The 18,076-nt window shown below is 44.7% G+C and overlaps 1 protein-coding gene across 7 annotated transcripts in view; it reads left to right on the top strand.

Annotated features, from left to right (window-relative positions):
* arhgap22a (Rho GTPase activating protein 22a) overlaps positions 1-18,076 on the top strand; it is a 309,850-nt gene that overhangs the window by 270,826 nt on the left and 20,948 nt on the right. For 6 of the 7 annotated variants that reach the window (XR_011962303.1, XM_072583180.1, XM_072583186.1 and 3 more), the window contains 3 exons: positions 12,237-12,444; positions 15,619-15,751; positions 16,754-16,827. Coding sequence is in view for 6 of the 7 variants with exons in the window: in XM_072583180.1 (XP_072439281.1) it covers positions 12,237-12,444; positions 15,619-15,751; positions 16,754-16,827 (415 nt within the window). In the remaining variant the exon portion in view is untranslated. Of the gene's footprint in view, positions 1-3,061; positions 3,424-12,236; positions 12,445-15,618; positions 15,752-16,753; positions 16,828-18,076 lie in introns of those variants that run through there. The other variant, XM_072583185.1, reaches the window with a different exon arrangement.

The following is an 18,076-nucleotide window of genomic DNA, read 5'->3' as shown; positions in this document are numbered from 1 at the left end:
TAGAGATGGACAGCACGGAAGTCTTTGATCCATGTTGTCCATGCCAACCACGGTGGCTCAGTGGTTAGCACTGCTGCCTCCCAGCACGAGGGTCCCAGGTTTGATTCCTGCCTTAGGCGACTGTCTGTGTGGAGTTTGCACATTCTCTCTGTGTCTGTGTGGGTTTCCTCCGGGTGCTCCGGTTTCCTCCCACAATCTAAAGGTGTGCAGGTTAGGTGAATTGGCCGTGCTAAATTGCCCATAGAGTTACATGCATTAGTTAGGGGGTCTGGGTGGGTTACTCTTCGGAGGGTCAGTGTGGACTAGTTGGGCCGAAGGGCCTGTTTCCACACTGTAGGGAATCTAATCTAACCTAATCATATCCTAACTAAATCTTATCCCACTTGTCATCACCTGGCCCATATCCCTCCAAACCCTTCCTATTCATACACCCATCCAAATGCCTTTTAAATGCTGGATGTTGTCCCAGCCTCCACCACTTCCTCTGGCAGCCCATTCCATGCACGGATGCATGAAAAAGTTGCTCCTTAGGTCTCTTTATATCTTTCCCCTCTTACCCTAAACCTATGCTCTCAAGTTCTGGACTACACCACCCCAGGGAAAAGACCTTGTCTATTTACCCTAGCCATGCCCCTCATGATTTTTATAAACCTCTATAAGGCCACCCCTCAGCCTCCGACGCTCCAGGGAAAACAGTCCCAGCCTGTTCAGCCTGTCCCTATAGCTCAAATCCTCCAACCCTGGCAACATCCTTGTAAATCTTTTCTGAACCTTTTCAAGTTTCACAATCCTTCCGATAGGAAAAAGACCAGAATTGCATGCAATATTCCAAAAGTGGCCTAACCAATGTCCTGTACAATCGCAACATGACCTCCTAACTTCTCTACTCAATGCTCTGACCTGCTGATGTCTGGACTTGCTGTCCTTTACTATTGAGAAGGTCAACACATTACTTCTGTCAGCTTACTCTTTCCCTAATTATTCTCTTGCTTTTTATACGTTTGAAAAAAATCCTTTGGATTTTCCTTTATTCTACCAGTCTTCCATGCACTGTCTTTGTTTTCCTAATGTCCTTTTCAATTTCCCCTCTGTGCTGTTATACTCCTCGAGGGACTCTCCTGTATTGAGCACTTGCTGTAAGCTTCTCTTTTTGTCTTACTCTGAACCTTTATGTCTCTTGACAACCAGGGTTCTCCAGTCTTGGTTCCAATCTTTATCATTAACAGACTATGTTTGCCCTCACTCTTGCCTCCTTAAATGACTTCCACTGCTCTGCAACAGTTTTATTTGCAAATAGCTGTTCCCACTCCAAATCATACATAATGCTCATAAAATTAGTCTTTCCCCAGTTTAGACCATTTATTCCTGGCCCATCCTTATCCCTTTCCATAACTATCCCTGATCTAACTGGGTTATTGTCAGTATCTCCAAAATGCAGCTCTTACTGACACACCTTCATTGTCGCTGAGTTAAACTCCTGGAATTCCCTCCCTCACGGCATTGTGGATCATCCCACAGTAGATGGACTGCAGTGGTTCAAGAAGGCAGCTCACCACCACCTTCTCAAGGACAACTGACAACAGGAAATAAATCTTGGCCATATCCCATCAAATGAATTAAGGACAAAACTTCCAACTGCCCAGGTTCATTTTTAAATATAATGTCTAGGATGGCTGCCTCCCATGTAGGGCTGCGAACTAGCTAAAAATATTCTGTTGCAATGAGAAATTCTGATTATTTTGTTTTGTAGTATCTCTGAGACTTAAATGCTTCTCCCATTCTGGCGTTTTGCACATTCCTAATTTTAACGGCTCAATCTTTCAGCTCCCTGGAGCTCTACGTTTGCAGGGATTCCCTCTCTTATCCCCACCTCCTGGACCTCTTTTGTTTTGGATCTCCCGTTTCAATACTTCAGGTGGAACATGTCAAATTTCACTGTTTGGCACTCCAGTGAAGCAGCTTGGAACATGGTCCTGTCCTGTATTTATTGTGTCCAAATCCATTGTCCAACACCACCTTCACAAGAAACCACAATATCTCTCAGTGATTCAATGTGAATGTGATTCAATGTAACTGACCCCATGGATGTATGTTCTCAAACTGAAATAGTTTGCGAAATACTACTCTCCCATCTCCCACCCCCTCAAAACAGTGCCCTTTTAAGATAATTTCAGCTGTTGTGAACCTAGTTGTCGTGTGATACGTGATGCCAAATACTTAACCTCTGACCAGCTTTCGAGCTGAAAGCTAGACATAATCCAATAAGGATAGAGTTTGACTTCCAATCGTTACAGCTATATCAGCAATTACAGCAGGAAGATATGGCCCAGAGCACAGCTTTAATTGGTTTAGAGACTGGCATTGTGATGAAAAGTACTCCAAATTATTATGATTTGGAGGTGCTGGTGTTGGACTGGGATGGACAAAGTTAAAAATCGCACAACACCAGGTTACAATCCAAGCTGATGAAAGAGCAGCAGCGCTCCAAATAAACCTGTTTGGACTGTAACCTGGGGTTGTGTGATTTTTAACTTTGTCCAAAATGTTATGCCAGCTTTCTTTCCAATAGCTGTGTGTGCATTTAAAAACGTAAACACAGTTTCTTTTAACACACACACACACACAAATTGCTGGAAAAACTCAGCAGGTCAGGCAGCATCCGTGGAAAGAAACCAGAGTTAACGTTTCGGATCCAGTGAGCCTTCCTCAGAACAGGTCAGACCCGAAACATTTGCTCTGACTTCTCTGCACAGACGCTGCCAGACTTACTGAGTTTTTCCAGCAAAGTCTGATAATGTTTCTGATTTACAGCATCAGCCGTTCTTTTGGTTTCTCCTGAAGCACTTAGCAAGTTTACTTCCTCACAGTAACATTGTGACAGAGGGAAGCAGACCATTGTTTTGAGGTCTGGGATGAGCTATCCAGGCAGACAGTGCCAGTGGCTGGTTCTGATGAGGAATAGAGAGACGGGCTGGTGGAATGCAGCGGAAATATCGCGAGTGGGCAGGGCGGGGGGAATGCACAGTGACCTGGACTCAGGCTACTGTTTACATTGGCTGGTGTTCCGGAAATAGCGGGGAGCAGCAGGCAATACTCTACTTGCCTGGCTCTGCTTTTTTTTTCGCAAGGTTGCCTGACTGCACTCGGCATCAGGGGGCGAACAGTGCACTCTGTGCTCTGATGGGGGACGTGCAGAGGTTGGAGGCTCACATTCCTGGCGATTGCACTGAGCAGTACCTGACGGTCCGGAGTCTCTCCGCTGCGTTCTTCCTCGCTCGACCCGGGATTGGAAAGGCTGCCACAATCCCCGTCTGATGCCTGAAGCCAAGGCTTACTTTCTGTGTAGCCCGTGCGCCCGGGTTCTGTCTGAATTCTGCCCGCGGTCTGTCAGCACTTTTCAACAATGCTTTGTTAGCAGGAGAGGTAGGGGGGCACTGACTGAGTGAATGCAGTGTGACTGTGGCCGTCTCTGATCGCAGTGTGAAGGGCTTTGATCAGTAATCATTTGCAGTTCCAACATAGAAGTTTGCATTTTACACAATGCACTACAACTTCAAGAGGAATTGTTTGTCGTGAGTTTCCTGTTCACTGTCTGACACAGTCTTGTATAATCTGAGTTTTTTTTTATAAATTCATGTTTAATATGCCCATTAACTTTCCATACAAGCCCTCAAGAACTGGTTACTGCAGGTCTCCAGTATATGCAAGCCTAAGCGTCCTGCCTGAAACCTGGGGATTATGAAATGGCATGAGGTTCATTAGGTAAAAACAATGACTGCAGATGCTGGAAACCAGATTCTGGATTAGTGGTGCTGGAAGAGCACAGCAGTTCAGGCAGCATCCGAGGAGCAATCAAATCGACGTTTCGGGCAAAAGCCCTTCCATTCATTAGGTTAGTTCCAGAGTCGAGGGGGTTGGTTTATGACGAAAGAAGGACTGGGATTATATTCATTGCAATTTAGAAGCATGGGGGGTGGGCCGGGCGGAATCTTATAGAAACATATAAAATTATGAAGGAAATCGATAAGATAGAAGTAAAGAGGATGTTTCCACTGGTGGGTGAAACTAGGACAAGAGGGAATAGCCTCAAAATGAGGGGGAGCAGATTTAGGACTGAATCTGCTTGGGTTTCCTTCTGGTGCTCCAGTTTCCTCCCACAATCCAAAGACGTGCAGGTTAGGGGAGTTGGTAGTGCTAAATTGCCCATAGTCAGGAGTGAATAAGGGGAATGGGTCTGGGTGGGTTACTCTTCGGAGGGTCGGTATGGACTTGTTGGGCCGAAGAGCCTGTTTCCATACTATAGGGAATCTAATCTAATCTGATTTGAGAAGGAGCGTCTTCACCCAGAAGGTTGTGAATCTGTGGAATTCCCTGTCCAGTGAAGTAGTTGACACTACTTCAGTAAATGTGTTTGAAGCTAAGATTTTGATTTGAACAGTAAAGAGATTAAGGGTTAGAGGGCATGTAAGTGGAGCTGAGGCCACCGGAAGATCAACCATGGTTTTATTGAATGGCGGACCAGTCTGAAAAGGGTCAGATGCCTACTCCTGCTCCTAGTTCTTATGTTTTTTTTAGGGGATGGGGAACAGTTGATGTAGAAAGCCAGCATGATGTTTAAAAAAAAGTCAGGACTGAGCTGGTTTGATTTTTCAGGACCCCCAATTGTTTAAAGAGGCAAGTGCTCCTCTCTCTGTTAGCCCCTCCCCATTCCCCCACACTGCACCCTGACAGAACTGTAGCCGAGATGGTGCCACCCAGAGAAAATTCAGGCGGTCACCTGGAGTGCAAAACACTTATGAGGATGGAGGGCAGAAAACTGAATGGACTCATTATGAAATGATCAATAGTTAAAGCAACAGGATTCAGCAGCAGGAATGAAAGGTCTAGCATGACTGATACATATCCGTTAAGCCTGACAGCAACATAGATTTCCACTGCAGTTCTTTCCCAAGGTATAATCTATGATGCACTCTGTTCCAGTTTTACAAATTTGTACATCTATATGACGATCCCAAAATAGTGAAGCAGTGAATAGTTTCAAAGGGCGTTAATTAAATCGAGTTCACTCTAATGCAATGATTATATAAATGGAGCATAAAATTACCGTAAGCTGTTGCAGCAACACATTATATTACCTCATGTAAGCTATAGTACACTTTCTAATGTGCATTTGTTCTGTTATGTATCCATAGAAAGCAATCAGACTACGCAATCAGCTTCATAATATCATCACTTTCATGTAAAATAAATCTATTATAAATGCAATTTTTAAACTTCATAGAGGTACATTCTCAAAACCCGAATTGTCTGAAAGTTGGGATTTTTTTTTGATCGTCATCCGTGATTTTAAAAGTTCTATTTGTTTAAAATAACCGTACCTGGACAGAGCAAGTCTTGATACCCGTTTTGCCAATTGCATGCAGGTCTATTCCTTCCTTCCAAGCAGTATTTTACCCTACCCACCTACTGAAGTGAACCTGTGACCCAAAACCCAGCAAATGCCGAATGTTTATTTTTGAAGGTTAATTATTGTGTGTGTTGGGGGGAGGTGGTGGGAGGTTAGCATAATATACATCTCAAGTGTCCAGTCCTCCATCAAGCCTGGGTATAGCTACCGTAGACAATGCTGGTGCACAGGGGCACATTGTAAAGCTGAATCTAAGAACTTCAGATAACACCTTTAAACAAATGCTGAAAGGATTTATCACTCACTCAGTCCCCTATGCAGACTTGCTACCTGCAGTCTGTCACTTTGCTAGTGACTTTCTCTGTTTTGATTAAATAACTTACCTTGGAAGTTCCACCAACAGAACTATCTGACAAACAGACTAACAGGATATTAGTTTTGTTCATTGAATGATTTAGGCAGAAATATATCATGCTTTGTTCAACTACTTTGTTCTGATTTACTCTGAACATTTGTCAAATGAATAACATTCAAAGAATCTTTATTTTTTGTAATTCTATGGTTAAAATTTGACAGATTCTAAAATATTTTGTGTGTGTGTGTGTGTGCGCGCAAGGAAATTACAGTCCTGATAAAACGATTATACCACACACAGCACTCGGTGCATTCGGAAACAAGTGGACCCAATAGAAAGTTGTAATAGCCAGCTCTGCTTTATTCAGGAGAAGTCATCAGCAAGTGCTTGCAAGTAATTCCTGGAGTGTAGATTAGATTCCCTATAGTGTGGAAACAGGCCCTTCAGCCCAACCTGACCCTCTAAAGAGTACCTCACCCAGACCTATCCCCCCCTAACTAATGCACTTAACTCTATGGGCAATTTAGCATGACCAATTCACCTAACCTGCACATCTTTGGACTGTGGGAGGAAACTCACGCAGACACAGGGAGAACGTGCAAACTCCACATAGACAGTCGCCCCGAGGGTGGAATCGAACCCGGGTCTCTGGTGCTGTGAGGCAGCAGTGCTAACCACTGAGCCACAATGCCACTCCATAGAAGATTAAGGAAAAATCTAGTTGAGATGTGCATGATGATTAAAGGTTTTGTTTGGAAGTATTACCTCTGAAAGGAAGTGAAAACAAGGTGGTAGAACCTTTACATTAGAACAAAGCCATTTAGAAATAAAGTCATGAAGCATCTCCTTATACAAGAATCGGTTGTGGATCTGAACCTCTTTCCTGAAATAGTCGGGAAATTGAGATTGGACAGTAAATTGGAAACTTTAGAACTCAAGGCAACAGATTATTAAGGGTATTAAGGATGAGAGATGGGTAGATGCTGATATGATTCAGACCGGCCATAATCTAATTGGATGATGGGACAGGTGTGAGGGACTGAATGGCCTTCTCCTAAGCCTTCAGTGCTATATTCCTATGCTGTGAATTCTATCAGTGATCAGAGTGAATTTTGAACAGAGCATGTATTGTCCATCCAGTGTAAAGCCCAGATATTTTCCAGTCCCTATTTTCTCACACAAGGTAGTTGCACTGAAAGAGTGCAGTGAGTAGCAAAATGACCAAATGCGGGGACAAACTAAAAGGTTGGTATAGAAATTGCTCTGCGTTGCAATTATTCTTCAGACTTACATTGGGTTGATTTTCTCCGACTTTATCAGTTGGGCAGCCTGCCCTCAGTCTGTGTTGACCTGCTCAATTTGAGCAGCCTATTTTGTTTCTTGGCATTCCACTTAGTGATCTGAAAGTGGTCTTCAACCAATACATGTGTCACTTAGGGACCCTGCTGTTTGTAACAGGATTCCTCTGAGGCTCCTGTGATCACAGGGCTTAAGTAAAGAGAAGTATGTTTTTGGAACGTTTTGTTAGCCTTGCGGAGCCCAAAATACATTACTCCTCCCAGGACCCTTGCGCTTCTGAAACCAAAATAGAAAGTTTTTCCCCATGGGAGGCCTTTTCTGCAGAGAGAGAACGTACACTTCCAATGTAGAAAAGGGGCCGGGGACCAATTCCTGATCACGCTGAGGTTTGACCAGTTGCTTTTGAAGCAGCCGTGTTTAATTCCAAACATTGATTGCGTTAGTTCAGTGAATGCTTTCCCAACAGCAGTGAGGGACCAGCTGGTTGACTGAACAATTCAGCCATGAGAACCACAGTCAAACCAGACTGTCTCCTTCACCCAATGAGCACGTACTAGAGATCAAGTATAGGCATCCCATTCCCGTTCTGATTAACCCAGGACCACAGGGACAGCTCTCTGCAGACAACAAGATAAAACCTGACCTTTTAAGGGACAGTGTAAAACAAACAGGGCATGGGGTCAGTGTCTACCTTCACATGGCCATCCTTCCACCTTTCATCCCTCATCTACTCAGCATGTTTTTCTCTTCCTGTCTTCCTTATGTTGTGAAACTTGAAAGGTTTCAGAAAAGACTTACAAGGATGTTGGCAGGGTTGGAGGATTTGAGCTTTTGGGAGAGGCTGTACAGGCTGGACCATCGGAGGCTGAGGGGTGACCTTATAGAGGTTTACAAAATTATGAGGGGTGTGGATAGGATAAATAGGCAAAGTCTTTTCCCTGGGGTTGGGGAGTCCAGAACTAGAGGGCATAGGTTTAGGGTGCGAGGGGAAGGATATAAAAGAGACCTTCGGGGCAACTTTTTCACACAGAGTGTGGTACGTGTATGGAATGAACTGCCAGAGAAAGTGGTGGAGGCTGGTACAATTGCAACATTTAAGAGGCATTTGGATGGGTATATGAATAGGAAGGGTTTGGAGGGATATGGGCCAGGTGCTGGCAGGTGGGACTAGATTGGGTTGGGATATCTGGTCGACATGGACGGGCTGGACCGAAGGGTCTGTTTCCATGCTGTACTCTATGACTCTAATTATACCAATGATTGAGGGTCCCACCCTCTCATCGCTCTTGAGGTAGAGAAGATTATCCTGAGTTCCTTTGTTAGATATATTTGTGACTGTCTACATTTATTGCTCCACTTTTGGACAATTCCACCTGGAGCCATCTTCTTTACATCCCCCTGACTGATCCTCTTCCATAATCCTGAAGACTTGTATACGATCCCCATAGAGAAAAGAGGTCCACTTTGTTCACTCATCCCCTGATCCTGTGTACCCTCTCAGTTTTGTTATAATCCTTGTAATTTTTTTTCTCACATTTTCTCCAGTTCTTGGTTTTGTTTCAGCAAGAAGGAGACGAGAATAATGAAAATGCAGTCTAATCAAGGTCATGGAAAAATTTTGACATAACTTTCTGTTTTTCAATGTCATATCTCTATGCATAAACCCCTGCTCTTTTTTTTAGTACATTTTAATAGTTTTGTTTAAACCTGTACTGCCACTTACTGAGAGAGGCACTGGGGAGATTAGAAAAGTGCTTTTTACTGCATGATTAGCTAAAATAAATAGGCCATTTAGTTCATGTTTGAACAGACTGCAGCGCACTGTGGACAAGGTTCTTATTTAATTTGGCTCATGGAATAAACTGCTTCAGTGGCATACTTGCCTCAGATATATATCTTTCTACAGTTATATGGGAAGGAGAGAGAGAGAGAGACAGAGAGGTTTGACTTGGACTCTCATCAACGATCACTAACTTTTAAAAATTCATTTATGGAATGTTGGTGTTGATGGCATTTGCTGTCCATCCCTGCTTGCCCAGAGGGCAATTTGAGTCAACTGCTGTGGGTCTGGAGTCACGTGTAGGTCAGATAAGGATGACAGTTTCTTCCCCTAAAGAACATTAGTGAACCAGATGGGATTTTGCAACAACCTACGATGGATTCACAGTCATCATCAGACTTGCTTTTGTTCTAGTGTAGAGAGTGTGCACAGCAGGTCAGGCAGCATCCGAGGAGCAGGAGAATCGATGTTTCGGGCAAAAGCCCTTTATTGGGAATGGGGCTGTGAGCTGAAGGGGAGGGCGGGGTGGGGGGGATGGAGAGATAATTGGGAGGGGGGGGTGGGGCTTGGGGGGAAAGTAGCTGAGCGTGTGATAGGCAGATGGATGTGGGGGTAATGGTAATTGGTCGGAGCGGATAGGTGGGAAGGAAGATGACAGGTAGGACAGGTCATGAGGGCGGTGCTGAGTTGGAAGGTTGGAACTGGGATAAGGTGGGGAGAAGGGAAATGTGGAAACTGGTGAAACCCACATTGATGCCATGGGGTTGGAGGGTCCCGAGGCGGAAGATGAGGCGTTCTTCCTCCAAGCATTGGGTGGTAAGGGAGTGGCAATGGAGGAGGCCCAGGACCTGCAGGTCCTCGGTGGAGTGGGAGGGGGAATTGAAATGTTCAGCCCATGGGTGGTGGTGTTGGTTGCTGTGGGTGTCCCAGAGATGTTCTCTGAAGTGGTCTGCGAGTAGGTGTCCTGTCTCCCCAATGTAGAGGAGACCGCATTGGGAGCAACAGATACAGTAAATGATGTGTGGAAGTGCAGGTAAAACTCTGATGGATGTGGAGGACTCCTTCATTGCCACTCCTTTGGGGCCTTGGACGGAGGTTTTGTTTTAATCTGGACAAGAGTAACCAAGTTCTTTCTCAAGATGTTCCTCCCATCAGTGATTCTATCCATTCCCCAACACACTGCCTCCTGGTGGGAACAATTATACAGGGACATGTGACTCTCCCAGTACCATGCCCCAACACTTATCCTAAATACCGAAGATGTTGTTTGACTTGAGTCAGACATCACTATCAAGTGTGATCATGTCCCATATGGGCATTCTTAGAATGTATAGCAATCAGAAACAGAAACCACAGTTAATTGACCCAATCCAACCCAGGATCACTCAATGGCCTGATGGAAGGAGACAGAAGGTAGTAGTAGAGGGTTGTTTTTAGACTGGAGGCCTGTGACCAGCAGTGTGCCACAAGCATCGGTTCTGGGTCCACTGTTGTTCATCATTTATATCAACGATTTGGGTGAGAACATAGGAGGTGTGTTTAATAAGTTTGCAGATGACATCAAAATTGGTGGTGTAGTGGAAGGGGAAGAAGGTTATCTAAGAGTACAAAGAGATCTTAATCAGATGGGTCAACGGGCCAAGGAGTGGCAGATGCTGTTTAATGTTGATACATGTGAGGTGTTGCATTTTGCTAAAACAAACTAGGGCAGGACTTACACAGTTAATGGTAGGGCCCTCGGGAATGGTGTAGGTACCTAGTTCCTTGAAAGTGGCATCGTAAGTAGGTGAGGTGGTGAAAAAGCCACTTGGCACACATGCCTTCATCGTTCAGAAGCATTGAGTATAGGAGTTGGAACATCATGTTTTGGCTGTACCAGACATAGGTGAGGCCACTTTTGGAGTACTGCATACAATTCTGATTATCCTGCTTGAGGAAGAATGTTATTAAATTTAGAAAAGGCGCAGAAAAAATTGACAAGGATGTTGCTAGGGCTTGAAGGTTTGAATTATAAGGAGAGCTGGATAGGCTGGGACTTTATTTCCCTGGAGCGTCAGAGACTGGGGAGGGGGGTTGGGGTGACCTTATAGAAGTTTATAAAATCATGATGGGCATTGATAGGGTGAATAGCCAAGGTCTGTCCCCCAGGATGGGAGAGTCCAAAACTTGGGGGAAATAGGTTTAAGCCAAAAGGGGTAAAATTTAAAAAGGTCCTGTAGGGCAACCTTTTCACACACAGGGTGGTACGTGTATGGAATGAGCTGCTAGAGGAAGTCGTGGAGGCTGGCACAATTAAACATTTAAAAGGCATTTGGACAGGTACATGAATTAAGAAAGGCATCGAGGAATATAGACCAAATGCAGACAAATGGGACTAGTTATTTTTGGGATACGTGGTCAGCATGGATGAGTAGGACTGACAGGTCTGTTTCTGTATTAGTGGTGCTGGAAGAGCACAGCAGTTCAGGCAGCATCCGAGGAGCAGTAAAATCGACGTTTCGGGCAAAAGCCCTTCATCAGGAATATAGGCAGAGAGCCTGAAACATGGAGAGATAAGTGAGAGGAGGGTGGGGATGGGGAGAAAGTAGCATAGAGTACAATAGGTGAGTGGGGAAGGGGATGAAGGTGATAGGCCGGTGGGGGGCGGGTGGGAGGGTGGGGTGGATAGGTGGAAAAGAAGACAGGTAGGTACAACTATATCGAACGCATCAATTGACTTCCCAGTTATTTTATTTGTTGACGTGGTGTGAGCATTACTGGCAAGTTCAGCATTTATTGCCTCTCCCCACTTGACCTTAAGGTCAATGAATCCATCACAGATCAGAGATTACAGAACTACGGCAATGTTAATGCAATCAAATACTTACTTAATGACTCCAAAAAGGTCAAAAGCTGTGTGTTGCATTTTTTGTGTCTCCTTGTGACGTATGCTCAACTTTGCTACACTTGCAGATCAGAAACGGAGCGGAGAGAGCACTGACCAGATCAGTAACAAAAAAGGCAAGGAGTTACGACTGAGGACTGTAGTTGGAAGTGATCAACCGTTCTGAGACTCTTTGTTTCTGTATCCTCACCAGCTGTGAGACAGAGAGAGAGAGAGATGGGGGAAGCAGTGTCTGGCATTGTACTGACTACTGTTGAGTGGAAAGGAAGTGTTTGAAGCTACCTTCTGAAAACCCCCCACAAAGAAGAAAGATATTTCTTTGCCAAACCTGCAGCTTTTAAAATTGATCCCCTGCATTGTAATTAAAATGTTTTGAGTTGCCTCCTTTTTAACTTTTGATAGTGTTTCAGCTCACTGCACCGACTTTGAAAGCAATCTCTATCAATCAGACACTTGCTATTGAAGTCTATGCCGAGGGAAATCACAGCTGGGAATTCCAATTTATTTTCAGGTATATTTGGACAGCGTTTGGAAGACACAGTCCAGTACGAGCGCAAGTTTGGAAAGCGGCTCGCTCCCTTATTAGTCGAACAGTGTGTGGATTTTATCAGAGAGCATGGCCTCACTGAAGAGGGCTTATTCCGCATGCCTGGGCAAGCCAACCTGGTCAAAGAACTCCAGGATTCTTTCGATTGTGGAGAAAAGCCTCTCTTTGACAGGTAATGTGTGCTGAAGGTGATTGTTTAAACTTACATTACTTGAACACTCAAACCTCCCTTTGCTAAATTCAATAAGAATTAGTTCAATTTGAAGACAATGCTGAGCTCAAATGGCCTTCCAGCTGAACGTTATTGCAAGATTGCATGACCACCTCTGTAGCTAATTATCATTGGCAAATGATGGCATGAATAACTGGGGTGCATTGTTGTCAGAGGGTTTCTATTGACTAAAGGAAGTCACACGTTGTATATTGGAAATGCTGGTTCTGTATTAATTTCAGATTCAACATTGTCGCTTCTAACAGCAGATTGTTCACATTTTCATTGCCCTCTGACCTTTTTTACTGAAGTTAATTAAGGCACTACATTCCACTCATTAGAACTTCTCAGGCATGTTCGTTTTCAAACGGAATAGCTTTCATTTCCACCTTTTTACTTTGGTTTCTCTGGTTCCATTACCATTTGCGAGGAGGCTAAACTGCTGTGCAGTTTGCAATTGTGCTAATTTGAGAAACATGTACATCAGATACTTTTTTTGGATCGAAACCAGCCGAGTGTGGGATGATTGAAAAACCCTCCATCAGTTTGAGGCTGCTTCATTCTCAGTGGGAGATGATGCTCCTGAACTTCAGTCAGCTTCAGATAAAGGGCCATGCTATCCATTTAGGAAGCAAACAGAAACTAGGCGAAAGTGAGGACTGCAGATCAAAGTCAAGATTAGAGTGGTGCTGGAAAAGCACAGCAGGTCAGGCAGCATCTGAGGAGCAGGAAAATCGACGTTTCAGGCAAAAGCCCTTCATCAGGAAACAGAAACTAGTGCCTATCCAGGCACATTTAAACTGCCGTTTGATTGGTTGGACCACCAGTCCGCTTTTGCTGGTCTGAAATACAGACTCCGCAGTTTTACCATCTAACTGAGCTTCTGTTTCTTTAGAATTCATTTGTGGGCATTGCTGGCTGGGCTAGGATTTACTTCCATGGATTTATTTCTCCATCAAGAAGAAATGGTGAGTTCCCACCTTGAACTGCTGCTGTCCGTTTGGTGGAGGTAGACCCGCAACGCCGTGAGGGAGGACGTTTCAGGATTGTGACCCAGTGACACTGAAGGAATGGCAATCGGTTTCCAATTCAGGATGGTGCGTGGTTCAGAGGAAAACTTTCAGATGATGGTGTTCCCATGTATCTGCTGGCCCTTGGCACTCCACATGGTTACGGGTGTGGGTTTGGAAGCTGCTGCCGAGGGAGATTTGGTGAATTTCTGTACTGAGTTTGATAAGTACGACGCACTGCTGATACCTGAGCGTCAGTGGTAGAGGGAGTTTTTAAAAAAAATATGGATGTGGTGCCAATCAAGCGGGCTGTTTTGTCCAGGAGAGTGTCAAGCTTCTTGATTGTTCTTGGAGCTAAGTTAAAAATCACACAACACCAGGTTATAGTCCAACAGGTTTATTTGGAAGCACTAGCTTTTGGAGCACTGCTCCTTCATCAGGTGGTTGTGGAGTGTAAGATCGGAGGACACAAAGTTTACAGTGTGATGTAACTGAAATTATGTATTGAAAAAGACCTAGAGTGATTGTTAAGTCTCTTATCTTTTAGAATGGGCATGTTGGTTTCAGTTCTTTTATATGTAAATCCCAGAACTTTCATAAAGTTACATTCTCAAGTGGGTTTTAACAGTAGGTGCCATGTTGGCCCAGATAATACATTTGAAGGTGTGAGGTGCCCTGTGTGAGGCCGCCTGTGCCCCAATATTCAGATTGATTTAATCTAAAAAAGGGGATTTACAGAATCTTACATGGATTTATGCAGTTTTTGAGCAAAATAAAATGTAATTCTGTAAGTACAAATTCAGGCATCTTGAAAGGCTTCCTGGAGTCTCATTCGTCTGATGAATTCCTCCTTGTCTGCTGCAAGACCCATGGGGTCCATTTTGGTGGTGGGGCAGAAATTGAGACTCCTGCTCAGGACTTCAATCACTTCCACATGAAGGGTGTGGTCCGATAAGTTGACGATTGACTTCCCTGCAGTGATAACATTTTCCACTGTGGTGCCAGGCTGGGCTTGGCTACTACTGGTGGTGATGCCAAGTTTCTCCAGTTCCTTGTTCTTGGCGTGACTGTACGTGGTGTAGTTTTGTCATGTTGCCTGTTTGGCAGTGTCCCGTAACTGTACTGCTGGATCCTGAGTGCAAGCTGAGAGTGTGGACTCCATCTTAATTTCTTGGGGCTGCGCTTTCTGGGTAGAAATGAGCCCAAATATTGAAACATATTTGATTTTCCACCATGGCACCATTGAATTAGAGTCCATCATTTCCAGGAGTGAATGTATTTCATAGAATCCCTACAGTGTGGGAGCAGGCCATTCAGAACCTGCCACCCCCATTCCCGTATTTCCTATGACCAATCCACCAAACCTGCACATCTGTGGAAGGAAACCGGAGCACCCAGAGGAAACTCACGGGGACAATGTGCAAACTCCACCCAGACAATTGGCTGGGACAGGAATTGAACCCGCGTCCCTGGTGCTGTGAGGCAGCAGTGCTAACCACTGAACCACTGTGCTGCCTATTTTCATGGCCAGCAACAGTGGTTGAACTCAGAGCACTTACACTTTTTGGAAGGGCAAAGAATAAGTGTTTGGCTTTACGGTCACAATGGGAGGCTAAGTGTATTTGGCAAGCCCATTTTTCTAGGATAATAACCAACGTTCTGCTGAAGCTCAACAGACAGGCCCAAAACTTTGACAGGAAACAGAAGAACAAGGCTGAAGAAGTCTCTTTCTTTTGATTGATCACCTCTCACCTCCCTATCTTCTCATCGAACCTCTGTCCCTTTCCTCAGATTCTCACAAGTCTACAAAAGGCAAAACTTGATAAAATCAAAGAAATGTGCTTCTAATGGTGAAATTGAATTATTCAGATGGTTTAATTTTGAATCTTTTTCTGCAGTTGTTGTTAAGACTTTGTGGTTCAGACTTAGTGCAAATTTTAATATTCCATGTCTGCAGCATGAAGCAGATGTCTTGCACGGGCAGTCATGAGGAGCAATTGTGCCTTTTGCTGGTTTGTTCTGTACTTGATAAACTACATTTTGAGGTCTGACGGCAAATGCTCATTAATCATGGTTGGCTGCTGCAACTGGGAAATCGGCTGTTTCACAATTTTTCTTTTTGCAGAAACACTGATGTCCACACGGTTGCATCCTTGCTGAAGCTATACCTGAGAGAGTTACCTGAGCCAGTGATCCCATTTGCTAAGTATGAAGACTTCCTGTCATGTGCACAACTGCTGGCTAAGGATCAAGAAGAGGTATGTCTGCATTGTTACCATGGAGAAAGTGAGGGCTGCAGATGCTGGAGATCAGAGCTGAAAATGTGTTGCTGGAAAAGCGCAGCAGGTCAGGCAGCATCCAAGGAGCAGGAGAATCGACGTTTCGGGCATGATTCTCCTGCTCAAAACGTTGATTCTCCTGCTCCTTGGATGCTGTCTGACCTGCTGCGTTTTTCCAGCAACACATTTTCAGCTCTGCAGTGTTACCATGTCTTGTACTGAACGCAGAACATCCTGTTTGCCAGTATTCTCAGAAACTGGATGATTCCATATTACTTTTCATAGACTAGCTACACTATACCACGTACAAGCCAAAACTGAGCAAGGTGGAAGTTAATGATTCAAACTGTCCACTGTAATTTGTAAGCGGGAGGTACAGGCTCCTCCAGGAGCCAGGAACACTTAACACCATATGCAACGTTGACTTCAAAAAAAATAACAGAATGCTTCTGCTGGGTATAGGTTAGCAAAGAGTCTGATCCGGGTTCCCAAATTCTTAACAGGCACATGCCTGAAGAATTCTCTTGCCTTTGAGCAGAAGGCCGTAAAGGAGCTGCCTCAGTAAGTGATATCCTCATGTAAGACTTATTACAAGCTCTCGAACACGTAGCATAACTGGATTTGAGTTAAACTTCACCATTGTTGGATGTTATGAGGAAGTGACAGATTATGTTTAAAAGTGCCACCTCAGACAGAGCCTGCTGGTGGCTCTGGGGCAGCTCTATGGATACTCTCTAATCAACCCATTCAGAGATGTCATTACACACCTAGGGAGCAGGCGAGATTGAATATGGGTCTCTTGGCTCAGACGTAAGGACACTACCGATGCACCAGAAGAACCCCGTAGAGCACTGGTGTACACTGAGTGAGTTTTAACTGCCCGACCACACTGACATTGACTGGGCTGGTCAGGTTAAAATCGCCGTAAATATTCCATCCTAACTAGAATGAGAATTACTAATCTGGTCTTCTTTTACTCAGGGTGTCCAGGAACTGATCAAACAGGTCACTAATCTGCCTCAGGCCAATTACAATCTCCTGAAATATATCTGCAGGTGGGTTTTGTGCTATCACAGGGCTAACTGGAGTGGATGGGTGATCATTTGTGTGTCATTGAAACCAGCATTGACATTTCTTTCCCTGGGGATAAAAATATGTATTGAATTGTACAGAGATCATTACAGGACATGTTTGTAATTCTCAGGTGATGCTCCCAGCAGTGAAAGCAATCCTGGGCCATAGATCCTTGGCAACAGAGCCTTTCATTTCGAACCACAGAATCCCTACAGTATGGAAGCAGGCCATTCGGCCTATCGAGTCCACACCAGGCCTCCGAAAGAACAGCCCACCCAGATCCAACCCCTTACCTAATCTCTGTAACCCTGCATATCACATGGCTAACCCACCAAGCCTGCACATTCCTGGACACTATGGGCAATCGGCCTAACCTGTAGATTTTTGGACTGTGGGAGGAAACCCATGCAGACACAGGGAGAATGTGCAAACTCCACACAGACAGTTGCTCGAGGGTGGAATCGGACCCGGGTTCCCTCTGCTGTGAAGCGGGAGTGCTAACCACTGAGCCACCGTACCCATTTCTTCTTTATTATTTACTACTAGGTCTTCAATATAGGGAAACACCCTGTCTTTTCTCTGGTTTGCTTTCTGTTATTGTTTCACTAGTGCCGGTGCATCTTTTTCCTGTGCTCTGGTTTCCCTTTCGTTATGGTTGGTGTGACCATGTCACCAACACTGGCCGCTGGTCGTCTGTGCAAACGACCCTTGCTGCCTTTGATAGAGAATATGGACAAGTTCTCCTCCCTGTATTATAAGTGGAGTTGATCAACCCCCCATAGGGAGACACAAACTTTCACTCCAGCTGAACCCCCACATTGAGATTGTGGGTTAGGGAAAGAGCTAAGATTCAAGTTTGAACACATTCACACAGCTGGCAGTACAGAACAAAAGTGCTCAGTGTGAAGCTCAAACCCATCACCCTGACATTAAGAGTCTCATGCTCTACCAGTTGAATTTCTGTGAGCCTCTGTACAATATAAAACACTGTTTCACGGCCTCAGTTATTGAAATGGAATTAGAAATCTGTTTATTGTGTGCAGTGAATGACAAACAATAAAGTAATTTGCCATGTGTAAGATGGGCAGCACAGTGGTACAGTGGTTAGCACTGCTGCCTTGCAGCACTAGGGACCCAGGTTCGATTCCAGCCTTGGTCAACAGTCTGTGTGGAGTTTGCACGTTCTCCTAGTGTCTGTGTGGGTTTCCTCCGGGTGCTCCGATTTCCTCC

Source organism: Chiloscyllium punctatum, chromosome 13, assembly GCF_047496795.1.
Source record: "Chiloscyllium punctatum isolate Juve2018m chromosome 13, sChiPun1.3, whole genome shotgun sequence".
In the NCBI taxonomy this organism is placed as follows: Eukaryota; Metazoa; Chordata; class Chondrichthyes; order Orectolobiformes; family Hemiscylliidae; genus Chiloscyllium; species Chiloscyllium punctatum.
This window is presented reverse-complemented; position numbering and strand designations above follow the sequence as displayed.